At 58.0% G+C, this 18,729-nt stretch overlaps 7 protein-coding genes across 7 annotated transcripts; all 7 read left to right on the top strand.

The window, feature by feature from the left end:
- Positions 1-703: 703 nt before the first annotated feature.
- On the top strand, positions 704-2,587 carry JKF63_05272 (uncharacterized protein; the record flags this gene model as incomplete). The annotated part of the gene is made up of 1 exon (XM_067901240.1): positions 704-2,587. The coding sequence occupies one exon, from the start codon at positions 704-706 to the stop codon at positions 2,585-2,587; it is 1,884 nt and encodes a 627-aa protein (XP_067758242.1).
- Positions 2,588-3,442: 855 nt separating this feature from the next.
- JKF63_05271 (uncharacterized protein) lies at positions 3,443-4,048 on the top strand (the record flags this gene model as incomplete). The annotated part of the gene is made up of 2 exons (XM_067901239.1): positions 3,443-3,763; positions 3,800-4,048. 2 exons carry the CDS (start codon positions 3,443-3,445, stop codon positions 4,046-4,048), a joined length of 570 nt encoding a protein of 189 aa, XP_067758241.1.
- A 773-nt stretch (positions 4,049-4,821) lies between these two features.
- On the top strand, positions 4,822-5,139 carry JKF63_05270 (uncharacterized protein; the record flags this gene model as incomplete). The annotated part of the gene is made up of 1 exon (XM_067901238.1): positions 4,822-5,139. One exon carries the CDS (start codon positions 4,822-4,824, stop codon positions 5,137-5,139), a length of 318 nt encoding a protein of 105 aa, XP_067758240.1.
- A 683-nt stretch (positions 5,140-5,822) lies between these two features.
- On the top strand, positions 5,823-7,751 carry JKF63_05269 (uncharacterized protein; the record flags this gene model as incomplete). The annotated part of the gene is made up of 1 exon (XM_067901237.1): positions 5,823-7,751. The coding sequence occupies one exon, from the start codon at positions 5,823-5,825 to the stop codon at positions 7,749-7,751; it is 1,929 nt and encodes a 642-aa protein (XP_067758239.1).
- A 731-nt stretch (positions 7,752-8,482) lies between these two features.
- JKF63_05268 (uncharacterized protein) lies at positions 8,483-10,438 on the top strand (the record flags this gene model as incomplete). The annotated part of the gene is made up of 1 exon (XM_067901236.1): positions 8,483-10,438. The coding sequence occupies one exon, from the start codon at positions 8,483-8,485 to the stop codon at positions 10,436-10,438; it is 1,956 nt and encodes a 651-aa protein (XP_067758238.1).
- Positions 10,439-11,249: 811 nt separating this feature from the next.
- JKF63_05267 (uncharacterized protein) lies at positions 11,250-14,720 on the top strand (the record flags this gene model as incomplete). Its single annotated transcript, XM_067901235.1, has 1 exon — positions 11,250-14,720. One exon carries the CDS (start codon positions 11,250-11,252, stop codon positions 14,718-14,720), a length of 3,471 nt encoding a protein of 1,156 aa, XP_067758237.1.
- Positions 14,721-15,528: 808 nt separating this feature from the next.
- On the top strand, positions 15,529-17,187 carry JKF63_05266 (uncharacterized protein; the record flags this gene model as incomplete). Its single annotated transcript, XM_067901234.1, has 2 exons — positions 15,529-15,612; positions 16,786-17,187. 2 exons carry the CDS (start codon positions 15,529-15,531, stop codon positions 17,185-17,187), a joined length of 486 nt encoding a protein of 161 aa, XP_067758236.1.
- Positions 17,188-18,729: the final 1,542 nt, after the last annotated feature.

Genomic DNA, 18,729 nt, shown 5'->3' with positions numbered 1-18,729 from the left:
CACCCACCCATCCAGCACCAGCAACAACAGCATTGGCGTCGCATCCCCACTGTTGTATCAGGTCTAGGTGTGTGTGTGTGTGTGTGTGTGTGGGGCTACAGAGATGGGGTTCGCAAAATGATGTTTGGGTTTCTCTGGGGGGTGAGTGGTGAGGCCTTCACGCGCACCTCTTCGACGAGACTGTCGCTCACCGAAGTTTTTGTGGATCCTCTGAAGGGGGAAGGGGGTCGGTCGGTGAAAGGCTGCGGCCTCCACTGCCACCACCACCACCACCACCACCACCACCAACCCCGACCCTCTGTTTTTCATATCGCGCTGCGTTCGTGCATACCACCTTTGAAGCGACGGGAAACAACGACGGGCTCACCCGAAACACGGCGGCCGTGTTGCTCGTGTTCCCAGTGGTTCGCTCTGCATGTTTTTACCTTATCACTCCCCCTTTTCTTTTTTTTTTTTCGCGGTGAGGGCGCAGTTCAAGGACGCACACCACCCTTCATACACTTTTCACCATAGATACACACATGCACGCATACACATATAGACAAAGGCAAACATCTCTGGCCCACTCACCTCTCGCGGTTCTCCCTTTTTTTCTGTTGTTTGAGACGTGATAGAATCGCGCAGCGGCACGTCGTTGCTCTACGGCAATCGATCCCGAGAAGCAATAAAGGTTGTCGCGTTGGCAAGAGCAGCGCAGTTTCGGATGCTGCTCTCATCATCTGACCCACCCCCGCGTGATCCCACCGGTGATGTCCCCACAGCGATGGGCGGGGTTTCCCCTCCCACTGAAGCGTTGCCTGCTGCCCCCACGGACTCTACCAGCTTACACGCCCTTCAGGCTGAGTTGCAACAACTGCGTGAGCGCCTGCACGTGAGTGACGAATGGAATGTGCGTCTACAACACCAGCTGCAGGAGCTCCTGCAACTGCCCCACAGTGAGGTGCAGAGTATGCGGCAGCGCATGCAAAACCCTGAGATTGCCATACCGCTTCTCCAGTGCTACGACGCCGTAATTCACGAAAAAACCGACGAGGTGGAGCGGCTGCGCAGGGAAACTGCCGATTTGCAGACGCAGTTGGACGCGTTCCATAAAGACCAGCTAGACGTGTCAAACGCCGTCCGCATGGCCGAGGAGCTGGCCAAGAGTGTTCAAGGCAAGGCCACAGCAGAGGTGCAGCGGTATCTAGACGCGGTGCACGAGTTGCAAGAGGAGCTGGTGCGTCTCCGTCTGGAGATGAGGCGTGCCCTCGAAGCAGAGAACACCGCCAAGCAAGATGCACTTCGCACATCGGCGCGCGCTTCTTCCTTGGAGGCGGCGTTGGAGGCAGCAAAGCAGGCCACGTTGAAAGCAGAAGCGGGTCGTGAAGCTGCGGAGCGTAAGGCTAGAATGCATGAGCAGCACGATGACGAGGAGCAGATGAGCTCAGTGATGCAAAAGGCACAGCTGCAGCTCATGAACCAAGTGAATGCCGAAAAAGCGCAAGAGCTGGAGCAGCTCCGTGCCAAGATGACGCAGGCACTCCGCCAGTCGAGCGACAACCATAGCGCGCACCTCCGCGTCGTGGAGGAGCGCCATCGTATGGTGGTTGAGGACCTGCGCAGCGTTAACCGTACCCAGGAATTGGAAATACTGAAGCTGCGTGCTCAGCTGGCTAGGTGGGACCCAACAAACCCCTCCGGGGCCGGCCGCGGCGTAGGTGCCTCCTTGGCGTCAACCTCACTGCGCTTCCAGAGCACAGCAGAGCTACTAGAGTCACAGACGCGACAGGCGCAAGAGGTGGAGGTGAAGCGGCTTTACGGAGAGGTCTCAGCGCTGCAGATGCAGCGAGACGCCGCTCTGCGACAGTGCGAGCAGCTCACCGCCCGTCTCCAGCGAGATCACGATGAGCAGCTCCAGGATGCACAGCGTCAGCTACAGAGTGCACAGCGCAGTCTCTCCGAGGTACGTTCACGGTGTGAGGAGCTCGAGGAGACAAAGACGGCGCAGGAAGCCGCCTTGCGCAAGGCGCGTGACGAGGTGCGCCAAGTCCAGCAGGACAGCCAACAGTGTCGGCTGGCCGCCGACAGCCACGCCCGCAAGCTAGCGTCTGCCCAGCAGCAGCTGGCCGAGGCAAACGAGCGCTTCAGTGCACTGCTGGAGGAGAAGCAGAGAGCTGTTCGGGAGGCCCAAGAGAGGGCCAGTGAACTGGAGGCCAACGTAGCCCAAACTCTACAGGAGATTCAGTCGGCGAAGGGGCGCGCCTACGCGGAAGTGGAGGAGGTGCAAAGCCGCCATGAGCAGCTGCGGCAGCAACAGTTAAAATTGCAGGATGAGCTTCGCGAGCGCGAGGCCGCGCTGGCGACGAAGGAGCGCGAGCGCAGCATCTTGGCAGTGCAGATAGAACGACTCGAGGAGGGTTTAGAGGCGCACAAGCGTCAGATTCGAGAGCTGCTCCGGCGTGTGCAGCAGTTGGAGCAGCAGCTCACCGAAACGCGACAGCAGCAGCGCGACAGTTTCTTGTCACTTGAGCAGATGAAGCTGCACAACGCGCAACTGACACGCGCGCGAGATCAGCTCGCAGAGATGCTGCAGGCGCGATCCTTCTAGGGTACATGTGAGGCGTACACCCGCGCCCACCTTCTTTTCTCGCCTCTCGTCTATTTTGGCCCGTCACCACTCGGTTGCCTCTCCTCCTCCTCCTCCTCCCCCTCCCCCTCCTCCCCCTCCTCCCCCTCCTCCTCCTCCCCCTCCTCCCCCCCCCCTCCCTTTCCCTTCTTGTCTTGGTGGGGCGTTTATGTTGTGTGGGGATTCTCCCTCTACTCTTCTCTCCACCACCCACCACAAACCGATGCCGACGTTGATGACTGCAGAAAGGAGGTAACACAGGTTTTTTTGTTTGCGTGCCGGAGCAATGCATGACAGATACGGATCCCCCCGCTTTTCTCCCTCGACTTGATGTTCTCTGGTCGACCGCGATTACGCCTCTCTCTCCTGTGATTGTGTTTGTGTGTGTGTGTGTGAGAGGGGGGGGTCGAAGATGTTTGTGGTGGTATGCCGAGCAGAAGCACACTTTTTTTTTTTCTGACGCGTACATCCCTGAGTTGACGTCCCCCCCCTCCTCCCCCCTTTTCCCCTTTTCCCCTTGCGCCCACGTGGCCTGCATGATTCCCTTTTCCTATATATCCCCCTTTCTCCCATCCCCACGCTTCCTCTGCAACTCGTGCCGTTGGTTTTCATGACGCTCGGTGTGCAAGCATCTCCAGGTGCGTGAGCCGAGAGTCGTAGGGCACCCGCACACGCACACGCACACACACAGGTGTACCTAACCCCCCTCCCTCAGCGATCACGAGTTCTCTATTCTGTTCGAGGACAATCCACTTCCGCTCTCCCACCGTTTGCAAGGGGGGGGGTGGATGAACAGACGCCAGTCCTCACTTATATCAAACTAAGAAGTTACGTCGAATGAAGGCATCCGCGCTGTCTACGGCGGTATCGTCGTCACTCCAGACCTTGGAATCGCCGACATCAGTGACTCCGCCCGTCGCGGAGTCAACCAGCAGCGGTGGCGATACTGCTTGTGTCGCGACGTCGCGCGCTCCCTGCAAGATAACGGCCCAGCAGTGGGACACTGTGGCAGTGTGGTCTTGGAATGCTCAGACGCGTGTGTGTGCCATATGTAAAAACAGTCTAGCCGATCACTGCATCAACTGCCTCGCCAAGGTGTCATCGTTGTGTACCTCGTCAGGGACTACCTCAACACTAGCAGCACCAGGGGCGCCACTGGCATCTCCCTCATCGCACGCCGCTTCTTCGCTTCTGGCAGTCAAAGCTGAGCGAAGTTCTGCCACGAAGTCCGAAGCTTCAACCCTGCCACCACCGCTGACCACCACTGCGAAAAATCCACATCTAGCAACCTTGGGAGATCTCTCCGACAAGTGCTGCGTGGCTTGGGGAACGTGCGGGCACGTGTATCACTATCACTGCATCTCACGATGGCTTCAGATGCGTTCCATATGCCCAGTATGTGGGCGGCAGTGGCACCTGCACAAGATCACCTCCAACGAGTAGCGGTTTCAGGTGATGTTTATGGAGGTGGAAACGAAAGAAAAACAAGAGAGAAGTCTCCATACAAAAAGCAAACGTGAGAGCGCGTCAGAGAAGCGGGCGGGGGTGTGTGGGCGGGGGTGTGTGTGGGTGTGGGTGGGTGGGGGGGAGGCAGCAGTGACGGGTGCGTTGAGGAGTTTTGCTCTCATTTCTCCACTCACTTGCCTACCCCCCCACACACACACACACAAACGCCAAAGTACAAACGCATGCGCGCGTGCACTATGATCGCGCAGCTCATCGCCATTAACGCAGCAATTGAGCGACACATCCGCTATTGAGCGATATGTCTGACACTCTCCTCACTGTTTCACGAGTGCGAGCATTCTCTCTCACTTCTCAGTGTTACCCCGTGACCAAACTGCTTTAGCTGCAGCCCTGTCCCCCCCGACAATGCACATCTTCACTCATAAAAATAGAAAAAAAAACGACCGAGCACGCGGAGGCGATCGCGCGCCTCTCTCTCTCTCTGTGTTATTATGTGCCAGGTAAGAGGGGAGGGGGGGGAAGACCGCTTTGCATAAAAGTCTCCCCCTCCCTGCATCTTCATGTGTTTGGGCTTTTCCCGTGGTCTTCACCACCATGCGATTCATCATCCCTATGGGATGCTGCTTCACACCCCTTGCATCTCCTCCGCCCTACACCCCCCATCATTGGCAATACTGTTGCTGTTCAATAAGTCCACACACACACACACAAAGAAAAAATCAAAAAAGGAGTTCAGGTCACGGAGAGTTATGGCGAGCTCGTCGGCCTTGACCGACACCGCCTCTACAGGCGAGGATTTCATTATACCGATTGAGACGAGGTACATGTATGTCACTGCACGAAGCGTGCCTCGTGAGACGCTGCTTATGACAGGAGACTGCCCCATCTGCAAGAGCGCCATTGGGAAACCGTGTGCAAAGTGCACTTGTTCTATAGACGAATGCGCTGTCGTCATCGGTGTGTGTAGCCACATTTTTCACCAGCATTGTCTTGAGCAGTGGTTGCAGGGAACATGTCCCCTCTGCCGCGGTCCGTGGCAGCAGGAGCGCCTCATTCAACAGCAATAGAAAAAGACAATGAAGAAAAAAAAAGGTATGGGGCAGGGGGGGATCTCAGCCGCAGGTTGCGTGCTTGAAAATCGCGTCAACTTACACTGATGACGTGCCTTTTTCTGTGCCCATCATTATTTACTCTTCAGTCGGATCCGGGTTTGTGTGCGTGCGTGCTGCGTGCAGCCTCTTTCCCAGACCGTTTCTTGATATTGGTGTCCGTCTGTTGAATCATCTTCGTGATCAGGCTGTGCGCTGAGGACATCGCGACACCTACCCGCCTAATTTCTTCTCCGTTTTCCCTTCCGAGTGTGTGTGCGTGTGCGTGCAGAGGAGCGTCTTCTCAGGGTTGAGTTCCCCCCCTTCCCCTCCCCATCTTCCCCAAATATAGGTGTACACTTTTCTACTGTATACACACACACACACCTTTGCTTTTCACGTTGTCGCTCTATCCTCACGCTTCATTTTTTCTACTCCTGCACTGTCCTCCCCTCTCACTATTTCCATCACACACACACACACACACACACACACACACACACACACACACGCAGTCAGAGAGTTAGGCCTACTCTCATATATATATATATATAAATATATATAAATATATACATATATTTTATATTTGTTTTTCGTAGTGTCCTGCAAAGGTCTCCTCTCGCCGTTTCTTTTCAGCTCCCCCTCCCCCCCCCCTCCTCTCCATGCAACGCGCGGGCAGAGTTCTCCCCCACAGCGGCGGAGGCAGCAGCAGCAGCGCGGGTACTGGTGTCGGGGTGGTCACTGCCGGCCTGCTACTGGAAACATCTGTTGGATCGCTTACGATTGACCTCTTCGGCGCGGACTGCCCGGCACTGTCAGCCAACTTTTTGAATCTTTGCCGGGCTCAGTTGTGGAACGGTGCGGTGGCAACAGAGGTGGTGCCAGAGGTTGCGGTGTTTTTTTCCCTGACAGCAGACCCGGTCTACAGGGAGCTGCTTCAAAATTTGTTGCACTCGCACTCCACCCATGCGGCGGCGGCACCGTCGTCTGATCCAGGCACGTTGAACTTCTGGACTTTGTTACCCAGGCAGGTCTGCGTCGAAGGCGATGCGTCGGCGATGGAGTCCACCGCGATTGCATCTCTGCAGAGTCATGCCAAGGATCTCGCGTCTTCAGCTGTCGACCTTGTTCGACAGCAGGAGGGCTTGGTGCAGCAGGCTATGCAGCAGGAGGCACGGATCTGCAAGCGTCGGCGGTGTGTAGGGCTTGCCACCTCTCGGGTTGGTGACAAGAGCCGCAAGGGTGTCTATCAACCAGTGTACGTGTCTGTGCCCGGGAACACCGGCGCAGCTGTCGTCGCGGATGCATCGGGTGGGCAGGCCCTATCCAGCTCTTGTTCGCCTTGTACAGTGTGCCGCGCTGGACGTCTGCTTGTCGATGTATCAGCGCCGACGCTGCGCTTCGGTCTCACGCTGTCGGATCGCACAATGGACTTCCTTGATCGGCAGTACATCACGATCGGCGTGGTGCGTGAGGGTGAAGCGGTGCTGCGCCGGATACGTCGTGCTCCTCTCCGCGACGCCAGCGGAGACAGCAGACAGTCGGCGGCCGGTGCTGCCCCTGGAGCGGCAATCGACGTTGTGGCGGGCCGGCCGGCGCTTTCATGGTCACGGCCGGTGCGGATGCTGCGCGTGAAGCGGGCGGTGGTGCTTCCGACCGCCGGCACTGAGCAGTATGTGGCAATCCCTCCCTCGGCGTGGTGGGGGGTGTCCTCAACGATGGGCTGCACCGCCACAATGGAGCAGCAACAGCAAGAACGGCGGCATGCGGCGACGGCATTGCATCAAGCGGGGTGCTTCAAGTGGTGGGCCCCAGCGGCGGCTGTGCGCGCGGCTCGCCGTCAGCTGGTGGAGCTGGTGCAGGCCAGCGTAGGGGCGCATGGATTTTCGGCCATCACGCGTCCTCGCACTGTCGCTGACGCGTCTAATTACATGCACTCAGAGGCCACACAACCACTCATTCTGATTTCTGCCGCTCCATCACCAGAGCGGGCGAGGATTGGTGATGATGATGACGCGGGTAAGTGTCTTGGCGAGCCGGAGCTGGTGTGCAATGCGCACTACACCGGTGACTACTTGAGCTCTGAGGACGACGATGCGCTGGAGCGCCCCAGCGGCGCCGAGAGGCTTTGTCAAAACGCTGCCATGGTGCTCTCAGCGAAGCAGTTGGAGGAGCGCCGTAAGACTTTCATGCAGCAGCATCAGGAGAAAGCTAACGAAACGCTGTCGCTCATGCTGAACGTCCTGAACGGTGTGGCTGACGTTCGTGGCGACATCAAGCCACCGGAGAACGTCCTGTTTGTCTGCAAGCTGAACCCGGTGACGACAGGCGAAGGGCTCGCGCTCTGCTTTGCCCAGTTTGGTCGTGTTACCTCCGCTGAGGTTATCTACGATGCCAAGACTAAGCAGTCTTTGTGCTACGGATTTGTTGAATTCGAGAGTGTTGAAGCGTGTTTTCGGGCTTTTCAGAAAATGGACCGCGCCCTCATCGACGACTGCCGCATTCACGTCGACTTCTCCCAGTCTGTGTCGAAGTTGTGGGCACAGCAGCAGCGTGAACTCCGAAAGCGTGGTCACGTTTGCTTGGAGTGAGTCACCTTGATTCCCACGAAGAAAGAAGGAAACAGAGGAGAGGCAGGCGGGATGCGTTAGGGGACTAGCGCGTCGTGGCCAAGCCTCGGTCTAATCTCCCCCCCCCCCCTCCTCAAAAAAAAAAAACTGGGCCACGATCACCACCACAGCAGGGAGCTGCGAAGGCGAATCGGTGGGTATTGCGTGCCCTGTGTTGTGGACTGCCTTGCTCTCGTCAGTGTGTCGTCGTTTCTTCTGTCTTTCCCCCTCCTCCCGATCAATTGAGATACGAAAGAGGTGTGCACACGGCGCGCGCGCCCTCTTTCCCCTCCTCTGCGTGTGTGTGTGTAGGTGCGTGCGTGCCTGTCCCTGTAGGTGTTTCTGTACGGAATCTCTTTTCCTTTCTTTACATCAACCGTACCCCTCCCACTTCTCTCTTCCTGGCAATGCCGCACCTCTCCACTGGATTCTCGTCACCTCCGTCCTCCCCGTTGACTCTTTCCCTTTCTGTGTGGGCGTTGGATATGTGGCACCCGCGCCCGTATAGGCGTGGCGAATGACGCAGTTAGCGGCTGGAGATGTCGAGAGGAAGAGAGTCTGTGATGCAGCTCATCTTTACACACACACACACACACACACACACACACACACACACAGACACACACACACACACACACACACACAGTCAGACACACAGACACAAAGCCGGAGAATTTCTTCTTCGTTTTTGAGATTGGCGGTATGCGGTATCCATGACGGACTGCTTTGCCGAGGTTTCCCCCGCGGTAGTCGCCGCTAATGAGGCCGAGACGCTTCGTAGGGAGGTCCTCCGTCGCATGGAGGTATACGTGCTTGAACTGCTGCACACGCTTCTTTCGCTGCCTATCAAGGGGGTGTTCTCCAGCTGCAATGCAGGGTCTGCACCACAAGGAGAGGCTTCGGGCTTCTCCAGACAACGCATTCGAGGTGCCGCTCACGCGGCGCTGCCGGCCTCGACTGCTGCGCTGCATGATGACCTCTCTGCAGCGCCGGTGAGTGTGCCACCTGGGGAGCGTGCGTCCTCGAAGGTATCCGTGTCAGGCTGCGCGGGTGCAGTCTCAAGCACTCGCTATGGCCAGCCAGTCACGAGCAGGCGAACTCTGCACACCGTTCGTCACCATCTTCTCGTCCTTTCTGTGCTCTTTCACAACGTTGCGCGCGGGGACGTGGCGACGCAGCGCGATGTGTACTATCACCTCGTCCGTCACGTTCCGGCACAGGTGGTGGTGAATCGAACAGTGCAGCAGCTGTCGCGTGTGCTGCGACTGCCACGCGAGATGATGGGAGTGGCGGCTGGTGGGCGCGGCTACATAGCGGGTTGGATTTCGTATCGCGGGGTGAGTCTGCAGAGGGGGGGCGCCGGGCTAGCAGCGGGGGAGGGCATGCCGTTGCCACTACTGGGCGAAGAGCTGGTGGTCTCAATTCAAGGAATCACGGCGTGCGCATCTGCTGGAGAAGAAGTATGCGGCGTCTCCGGGTCATGGTCGTCATGGAGCTCGACTTCGTGCCGCTCACCTCCGCAGTCGGTGTCGAGGTGCTTGACGAGCACTCAGCATCCCGAACCGGCTAATCAGTCAGCCACAAACACCGCTGCCCCGGGATTTCAAGTGCCGTCGAATGTGTGTGCAATCGTCGTTGTGGAGAAGCATGCCGTCTTTTCTCAACTCCTGCGCGAGGGCCTGCCACAGCTGCTGCCGTGCGTGTTGCTCACAGCTCAAGGATTCCCGACCAACGCCGCGCGTCGACTCCTCGCCAATTTGAGCGCTGCTCTCCCTCGTGCTGCGGTTGTCGGGCTTGCGGATTACAACCCCCATGGCCTCGCCATCCTCGCAGCGTATCGCTGGGCGGCCACACCCGATGCAGTTTTAGCTGGCTCAGCCTCCATGGAGAGTCTTTATTACGCGGTGCCCACCTTGCGATGGCTCGGCGCGCGCACCGCACATATAGCGCGTGCGATTGGGGGGAGAGAGCACGGTTATGCAAACACGGGTCGCTCCTTGGTAGGGCGACACCCTTACCCCCACAGCCACACACCAACCCCTCTCCACCAGAGCGTCAGACTTTTGAAGGACGCTGGCAGCAGTAACAGCGCACCCAGCATTGAGAGTGCCGCTGCCTGTGCACTCGGTTGTGCCTCATTCGCGTTGGACGCGGAGGCAAGTGCGGCGGGCGCCTCACCGCTTACCGGCGCGGCGCCTTTTCAGGGATTTACTCATCGAGACACCGTTGTAATGGAACATCAAATCAAGCGGCTGGAGGAGCTCCTGAGCTCTGCCTCATCATCTCCAGCCTGTGGACAGTCTCTCGACACAGATTTTGGGGCGGCGGATGCGAGGAACGGCAACGATGTCGAGCTGCGTGATGCGACACAAACAGAACGTATCTCAGGGGCGCTCGGCGCAGCGCACCAGGGCCATCCCCGTCTCGCAGTACCCGACCCCGCGTACCAGAGTGATCGAGCCTCTGTGGCTGCCTGGCTGAACGAGGCGCGCGAGATGCAGCGACGCAAGGTCAAGTGCGAGATGGAGGTGCTCTACACTCCCCCCTACGCCAAACAACTTTTGGACACTGCGTCAGTCGTGCATGCGCGGGGGCTTGGCGTCCAACCGCCGCCCTCGTGTTTTGCAGAGTGGATTTGCCAGCAAATCCTTCGTCGTCAGTACATATAAGCACTACTTCTGCTGCCTGTCTAGAGATGCCTACACGTATCCACCAAAGCTGTAAAGAAGAAGAGGATTGCGGAGGATCGTCCAGGCTGTGCGGTTTCCCCCTTTCCCTTCTTTTCTCTCCTTCGGGTTCGGCTTCATTGGCCGTTTGCAGAGTCACGTAGACCTGCGCGGCCGGGCTGCTGCTGGTTGTTCTGCTGCACTTTTTGTTTTACTTTTTCACGTTTTTGGTGTGTGTTCTCTCCACCCCCCTCCCTCCCCTCCCTCCCCCCCCCCTCCCTCTCTCGGGGGGGGGAGAGGGGGAGTGGGGCTGAGGAACTCTGGCTCTGCTTCCTCCTCAGAAAGATGCGTGGAGTTGACGAGAGGTGTGTAAGTGGAGCGCTGCACCGTCTCCCTTTCCACTTGCCCGAGGGGTGAAGCGTGTCAGACGCGCGCACTCACGTTCCCTTGCCTTCCCCCCCACACAGATGCATATTCGCATGTGTGTGTGTCCGCGCCCCACACCAAAATGTCTTCACGTCCTCCAATCGTACTCCTCTCCTCCTCCCTCCCTCCCCCCTTCTTCATCCTTTTCGCGCCTCAAGGGCCCGTCTTCGGATTTTTCTCAGTTTCTCTGTGCTCTATCGGACAGGCAGACAGGGGACATGGACCGAGGTGGTGTCTTGAATCACTCTCTGCCTCTTTCTCTCTCCATAGCCCATCCAACCACCACCCCCTCCCCTTCCCCCTCCCCACACACACACACAGACATCACCATCAGATACACATTTCGTCTCTAAATTGTCTTCCATACCGCATACTGTGACGCGGAGAGATGAGTGACCGACGCGTGGTGGATACGGCGGTGGCGGACTCGGACGAGCTCGTTCTGGTTCTCCTACACGTCTTCGAACCTCTGTTTGTGGGTCTCGCGACTGCTCTGACAAACGCCACATCTGTGATGCCATCGGAGGTGGTGAGAGTGAGTGCCATGGCGGATGGTGCGCCGCGCCGCTCCGTTTCGAGCACGCCAGCGGTGAACGCCAGCTCTAAAGCGGCAGCGATAGCCACTTCAAACACTCAAGGCGCTACTGGTACCCGCGTGGCCACGGCAGTTGCGTCGTCAGTCGTGTCCGGGGGCGCCATACCTGCATCTTTGCCTCCTGCGCACACAATTGTGAGGGGCTCGTTCCCGCTGCAGAGTGACACGGCAGTTATTTTGGGCGCAGTCGGTGACGAGGCTCAGGACCACCGTAGCGGAGGAGGAGGAGGAGGAGAAAGCCTTGGAAGAGAAGCACAACAGACGCGATCCACTGCGCTGGTGGAAGGTGGCCTCGCGCTGCAGCGAGATGCAGGTAGTGTCACACTGTGCGACACTCGAGGTATCGCCAAGAAAAGCTCTGACATGCCCACAACACCACCACCGGTCGTTTCTGTGGTGCCGGAGGCCGCCGTCTCTATTCTCCCATCGTCCCGGCGGGCTGTGCTCCGTTCCACCGCAGTGCCGTCGGCCCTTGTTTCAGCAAAGTCTGATAAGGCGCCAACTACGACGCCCCGCAAGTGTGGTCGACCACCCCTGGCGCACACGGTGTCCACCTGCTCAAAAAACGAAGCTGCATCGCAGACGCTCGGAATCCACTCTCGCCGCGTTGCTACACCCACACTCGGCGCCGCCGCGCGCGCCGTGCCCCCGTTTTATTTCACCATCTCGAATTCGATTCTCTGGGAGGCGGTGGCTGCTTTGGCGGAAGCCGTGCTGATTGACGGCGCATGCTTCAGCTGGCTCCGAGGTGAGCTGCAGAGACGTGCAGAGGACGAGCAGCAGCGCAATGAAGTGCGGCACCGCGCGGGCACGACGTCGCAGCTGCCGTCGCCAGCGCGCCTACTCACGGACGCGCTTCTTTCCTTTGACCGCTCATTAGTATCCCTCGCCCACGTGCATTGGCGCGAGTTGACCGGCTTTCGCGATGATGCGCTCATTCGTAGGGGCGACAGTGCCGACGAGCCCAATGAGGGAGGCGGCGGCCAAGAAGTCCGCGTCTTTGGCGCTTTGCCTCCTGAGATGCAAGATATACTTTTTACATCTGTCTTGGCGGCTCTCGTACGCGCCGCTGCTGTGTACACGGCGCAACTGCTCAGTCCCTTGTGCACGACTACTCCCTGTGGTGCGAGACTTGCCCAGATCAGCGGAAACACATTGGGGTGGCAACAGGATGGGCCGGGCTTAGCGCATGACCAAGACGATTCTCAATCCTTCGCGGTGCCGTCGCGAGGCGCAGAACACGTTGCGCTCATGGATGGTTCTTGTGCACTTGGGCCGCATGCGCAAGTCAGGGGTAGCTGCGGTGTAGCGTGTGCTTCCTGCTCTTATTTGAATCAGTATCCTGATGGAGGATTTGCGGCAGATGCAAAGAGGGAGAGCGCCGTTGCCACCGGTTCCCCGGTAACGTTTAGGATGGTGCAAGAGACGCTCAAAGAACATCATCGGCGCGCACTAGAGAATCAGCAGCAGCAGCAGCAGCAGCAGCTACGATCGACACCGATGCCGGCGACCGAGGCTGGCTCGCCCACTTCTGTGTCTCTTCCCACTGCTCCTTCCGCTACCCTACGCGCGAGTGGACAGCGTAAGGACTCGTTGGCGACATCAGAAAGATCGAATGGATCGCTCTTTGCAACTGCGGCCGGGCTGCCGCGATCGCACGTATCGGACTCCCTACTGGAGCTGGTGGTCCAGCAGGCGGAGGCACAGGACAACAGCTGTTTTTACGTACAGATGAGTGGCGTCGGCTGTGATGATGATGGTCCGCACACCGAGGCTACTGCGACGTTGACCGCCACCAGCACCGCCGCGCGCGCGACTGAGTTTACCGTGCACGTCTTGTGCTCTGCACTGTCATGTGCCATGGTGGGCGAGGCGACTACTGCGGCGTTCCAGGATAGCGCCAGCACAACGACACTTCACTCGGCGGACGTCGCTGCCGAAGCCGCTGGGAGCGGTGGTATCGGTGTTTGTGTAGGCGAGTTGAAAAAGGAGCCGAACAGCGAGAGCGGCGACAACCATCGGCTTCCCAGAGACGCGCGTTCCTGCCTTGTGTGGCGGTGGTGTGCCGGGCTTGAGCAGCTCGCGTGTACTGCCTCCCACATCTCAGGCTGCAGCAACACTTCGCTGCGTTCTGCGCCGGGAACCAAGCAATCGAGCTTCACTGTTTCTGCCTCTTCTCTTTTCTCATACTTGCGCGACTCCTCGGTGAATCCTCAGCTGGGGTTGCTGGCGGACTACGCTTTGGAGACCGGAAAAGCGACGCCAGCGTCGAAGGCCCCTCGTCCTGCTCCGGGGGATACCCCTGGCGGCGATGCAGCAACGGCGGACCCAGAAGCGGCGACTGTCGATGGGGCCGTTCACCAATCACCGTGGACGACAGCTCAATGGAGTGTGCGGCCTGTCGTGGGCGTGGGGGAGCTTGACTACCCAGTTCACCTACTCGAGGGCACGAGGGAGCTCCGAGAAGTTTTTTCCCAGGGTGCGTCCGCACCGCCATCGATGCCGACAGACAGCGCTGCTGACGCGTATCCACTGACTGGGAGAGGGCTGCCTGCTCATCGGGACACAGAGTCGCCTCGCGAGGCAACGGTGAAACAACGCAAGATCCATGCAGACCAGGTGGCGCCCTCGTCGCCTCGCTCGCTGTCATCTGTGGAGTGGCTCCGGCTCTCGGACTCACACGCCCATCCTTTGAAATCAGGTCAAGTGGAGGCTGAGCATGACTCGGCGCCGCCGCCGCCGTCGCCGTCGTCGTCGTCGACAGCGCAGCTGGTGGTCAAATCCACTGCGGCACTTTTCAAGCGCGTCCTCCTGCCGACGATGGCAATGAAAGAGGGAGATGCCCGCGCTTCGGCTGACGTCCTGAGCCCACTAGAGGAGGTGGGGACGGTGCTAGCCACGCTCGACGCGGTTTGCGCTGGTCGCACACTCGTGGATAGCTCGGCTTGGCGCTACGGAAGAAACCGCATGAACGTCGCCGCGGTTTCGATCATTGGCTTGACTGCGTCAGGGAACGATGATGATGAAAAAAATCCTGCGCAAGGAGGCAATGCTGTCTCGAAAGCACGAGGTCGCTTCGATCGCTCGCGCACTGCGTCTCAGGGTCCCTCTGATGAAGGAGCGAGTCTGCCGTCAGCTGAGAATGGATGTCAAGCAGAGCCAATGCCGACTTCTCGCGAACAGCTGCCCCTGGGTTTGTACCAACACGAATGCGGCGTCCTTCATGTAGCGGATGGTTCGACGTATGCGTTGGAGGTCGATTAACCCGTCGCTAGTGTGTGTGTGTGTGTGTGTGTGTGTGTGTGTCTGTGTGCCTCTCCGCTCTCTTCAACACAAGTCGCTGAACCGCTGAGAACAGCCCTGCAGCCTTTTTTTTTCTCTTCCTTCTCCTCCGACTGCGGCTTGCCGAGTACCCAGTTCCGCAAAATGATTACAAATACATGAGACCGTGTAGGTGTGTACACCGCAGCCAGACATGCTGAGACGAAACAGACGCAGGCACCCCACCCGAACTACGCACGTCCAACTCTATATCTTAATATATATCTATACATATATATATATCTGCCTCTCTGTGTGTGCCGTTTCACAAAACCCCAAATAACACCGGCAAGTACATACAGGCACACAATCGCACACAAAAAAACCGCACGTACCAAGAGGGACGCTCTGCACTGCTGTGTGTCCTCGGTTATTCGGCGCAAGATCGGCTATCATTTGCTGTCGAGGTTCTTCCCTTCTCTGTCGTTTCCGTTGTCCTTACAGGTGTCTTGTGTTTTGCATTTGTTCGGCGCCCCCCTGCCCTCCACTCCCCTCCACTCCACCCCCCCTGCGGTGGTGGTTCTTTCGCTGGCATGTCAACTCGTCCTCTCCTTTGCTTACCGCTTACTCCCCCCTCCCCCCCTTCCACACACGTCTACCCCGTTCACATACGCGATCTCTCTACCCCCCCACATTGTCCAACTCAAGTTCATCGCTCCCTCCGCGACTTAGCCCTCCCGAATACCAGCCCCCAGCACCATCCCCCCACAGCCTCACTAACCCCCCCACCCCACCTCCACACCCCGCAGCCATGTCCCGCACCAAGGAGACTGCCCGCACGAAGCGCGGCATCACCTCGAAGAGGAGCAAGAAGGCACCGAGCGCGGCGTCCGGCGTGAAGAAGTCGCAGCGCCGCTGGCACCCGGGCACGTGCGCGATCCGTGAGATCAAAAAGTTCCAGAAGAGCACCGACCTGCTGATCCAGTGCGCGCCGTTCCAGCGCCTGGTGCGCGAGGTGTCGAGCGCGCAGAAGGAGGGCGTGCGCTTCCAGAGCAGCGCCATCATGGCGATCCAGGAGGCGACGGAGGCATACATTGTGTCGGTGCTGGCGGACACGAACCTCGCCTGCATCCACGCGAAGCGCGTGACGATCCAGCCGAAGGATGTGCAGCTGGCGATGCGCCTGCGCGGTGAGCGTCACTAGAAGTGTGTGCGCGGATCTGGTGTGAGTGGAGTGGGGTGGGGGTCGAGCTCCATGCGCTGTGGTGTGGACCCACGGGACCCCCCGCACACACACACTCTCCCCCTTTCCCCTCCCCCCCCCCCCCTCCCGCCTTCCCCCTCACTCGCCTTTTTCATAGATACAGTTTTTTTTGATCCCTTTTTTTTCCATGGTTCTCTGTCTTTTCTCTCTCCCCCCTCCATTCGTGGGTTTTCGCGTTTTCCCGTTTTTCAGGGTGTGTGTGGGGTTGGGGTTGGGGGCTCACTAATGTTTCTGCACGCTTCCCTGCCAAAAGTAGTCGAGAGGGAGAGAGAGTGCGAGCGTCATTCAATTTGGAGAGTCTGCCTCCCCCCGCCCTTCATGCCCCCAAAGAAAGCGAGCACATGTACGAAAGACCGTTAGCTCAATGCGGATCACTTTGCAACGTGAGGCGCCGGCCTCTTTGTGCACGCGCCTCTGTGTACTTCTGCTTGCCGCTTCTCTGACGCGTAGCACACGCGCTACTGGTTGTGTTGCGCGGTGATGGGCATACGCTTTCTCGCGCCCAAGATGTATGTGTTCAAGAGAGCTGTACCGTGCATGTACGCAGGCCACTGAGGTGGCCGATCTGTACACGCGCCCCCACCTTGTGCTTCTGACTTGGCCTTACAATTCGCTTCTTCTACTTTGCCCTCTCCTGCCGCTGGCCGCACCACACACGCACACACATTACTCCCGCACCACGTTAACACCCATGCACCTACGGCTCACCGTTCTCTGCATCACCTCCCCCACAGCCTCCCGAATACCAGCCCCCAGCACCATCCCCCCACAGCCTCACTAACCCCCCCCACCCTACTTCCACACCCCGCAGCCATGTCCCGCACCAAGGAGACTGCCCGCACGAAGCGCGGCATCACGTCGAAGAGGAGCAAGAAGGCACCGAGCGCGGCGTCCGGCGTGAAGAAGGTGCAGCGCCGCTGGCACCCGGGCACGTGCGCGATCCGCGAGATCAAAAAGTTCCAGAAGAGCACCGACCTGCTGATCCAGTGCGCGCCGTTCCAGCGCCTGGTGCGCGAGGTGTCGAGCGCGCAGAAGGAGGGCGTGCGCTTCCAGAGCAGCGCCATCATGGCGATCCAGGAGGCGACGGAGGCATACATTGTGTCGGTGCTGGCGGACACGAACCTCGCCTGCATCCACGCGAAGCGCGTGACGATCCAGCCGAAGGATGTGCAGCTGGCGATGCGCCTGCGCGGTGAGCGTCACTAGAAGTGTGTGCGCGGATCTGGTGTGAGTGGAGTGGGGTGGGGGTCGAGCTCCATGCGCTGTGGTGTGGACCCACGGGACCCCCCGCACACACACACTCTCCCCCTTTCCCCTCCCCCCTCCCGCCTCCCTCCTCACTCGCCTTTTTCATAGATACAGTTTTTTTTGATCCCTTTTTTTTCCATGGTTCTCTGTCTTTTTTCTCTCCCCCCTCCATTCGTGGGTTTTCGCGTTTTTCTGTTTTTCAGGGTGTGTGTGGGTGTCATTCCCAAGAGAAGATAGCAACAGAAATGAAACAAAAGTAAGATGTATAGCGGTGGGGCTGGGGGAGGGAGGGGTGTCGCCCCCCCCCTTTCTCTTCCCCCTCCCCCGTCCTCAAACACGGCCAGCAATAACTTCACATCGTGAAGATAAAAAGTGTGTGTGTGTGTGTGTTTCACCGTCAGCCTTGGAACTCACTGGGCACCCCTCTTCCCCCTTCGGGAAGGAAAAAGGGGGGCTTACGTGCACGGAGTAGTGCGCCGCATTCATTTGTAAAGCTGCTCTACCTCCCCTCTCACTCTCACTCTCACTCTCACTCACACTCTTCCTCTTATATATATATTTTTTCAATACCCGCATATTTTTATTTTTTCCCTCACATCCTCTCAACGACGACAAAAAAAAACGAGATATGCGTACAAGAGAAATACAAGCATCTGTACAGGGAGCACGTCTTCCCCACACACTCCTCGACTTGCTGTGTCTTTTTTTCTTTCGTTTGCGCTGAGTCTTTCTGTGTGTAGCAGAGATTCTGCGTTCCTCGCTCTGTGTGCGTGTTTCTCTCGCTCTCTGTGTGTCTCTGTGTGTCTCGTGTGTGTGTGTGTGTGTGTGTGTTTTCTTTTCACCCTTTTCTCTAATTTTCCTCCACATTTGTGAATTTTGTATTTCGTTTAAGAAAGAAAGAAGGTGCAAACAACAGAATATTAACAGGAGGCTCACTCCCCCCTCCCCCTCCCCCCTACACACTCCCACATTACACAAAAAACTAAATCCAGTAACGGGATTAATCAATCGATCAAGCAGACAGACACAGACACAGACACAGACACAGGTACACATAGGAGAAGCGGCAGCGGTAGCAGCACAAACAGACGCACAGGCGCGCATACACACACACACACACACACACACACAGAGGGAAAGAAATCCCCAAACTGATTTCGTTTCGTGTGGCTCGTGTTTGTCTTCGCCGTTTGGCTGCTGTACTTGATCAACGCGCGCTTCATTGGCTCTCACTGTTTCGATACGTGTATATATATATATATATATATATATATATATGCCAATAAACGACGTCCGTGTGTCGTTGCCGCCTTCAGACTAGTGCATGTGCATGTGTGTGTGTGTGTGCATCTTTTGAGTGTGTGTTGTACATCCTCTGTTGGTGCTTCGCGTGTCTGTAGTCTGGGGATCTTCTTACAATCCTTCATCGTGTGCGTACACGTGCGGGTTTCGCTTTTATTATCTCTGGTGAAGGAGAGAACACACACATCCGCGTCCCTC

Source organism: Porcisia hertigi, chromosome 16 (genome assembly GCF_017918235.1).
Source record: "Porcisia hertigi strain C119 chromosome 16, whole genome shotgun sequence".
NCBI lineage: Eukaryota > Euglenozoa > Kinetoplastea > Trypanosomatida > Trypanosomatidae > Porcisia > Porcisia hertigi.
The sequence above is the reverse complement of the archived record's forward strand: the minus strand, read 5'-3'. Positions and strand labels throughout refer to the sequence as shown.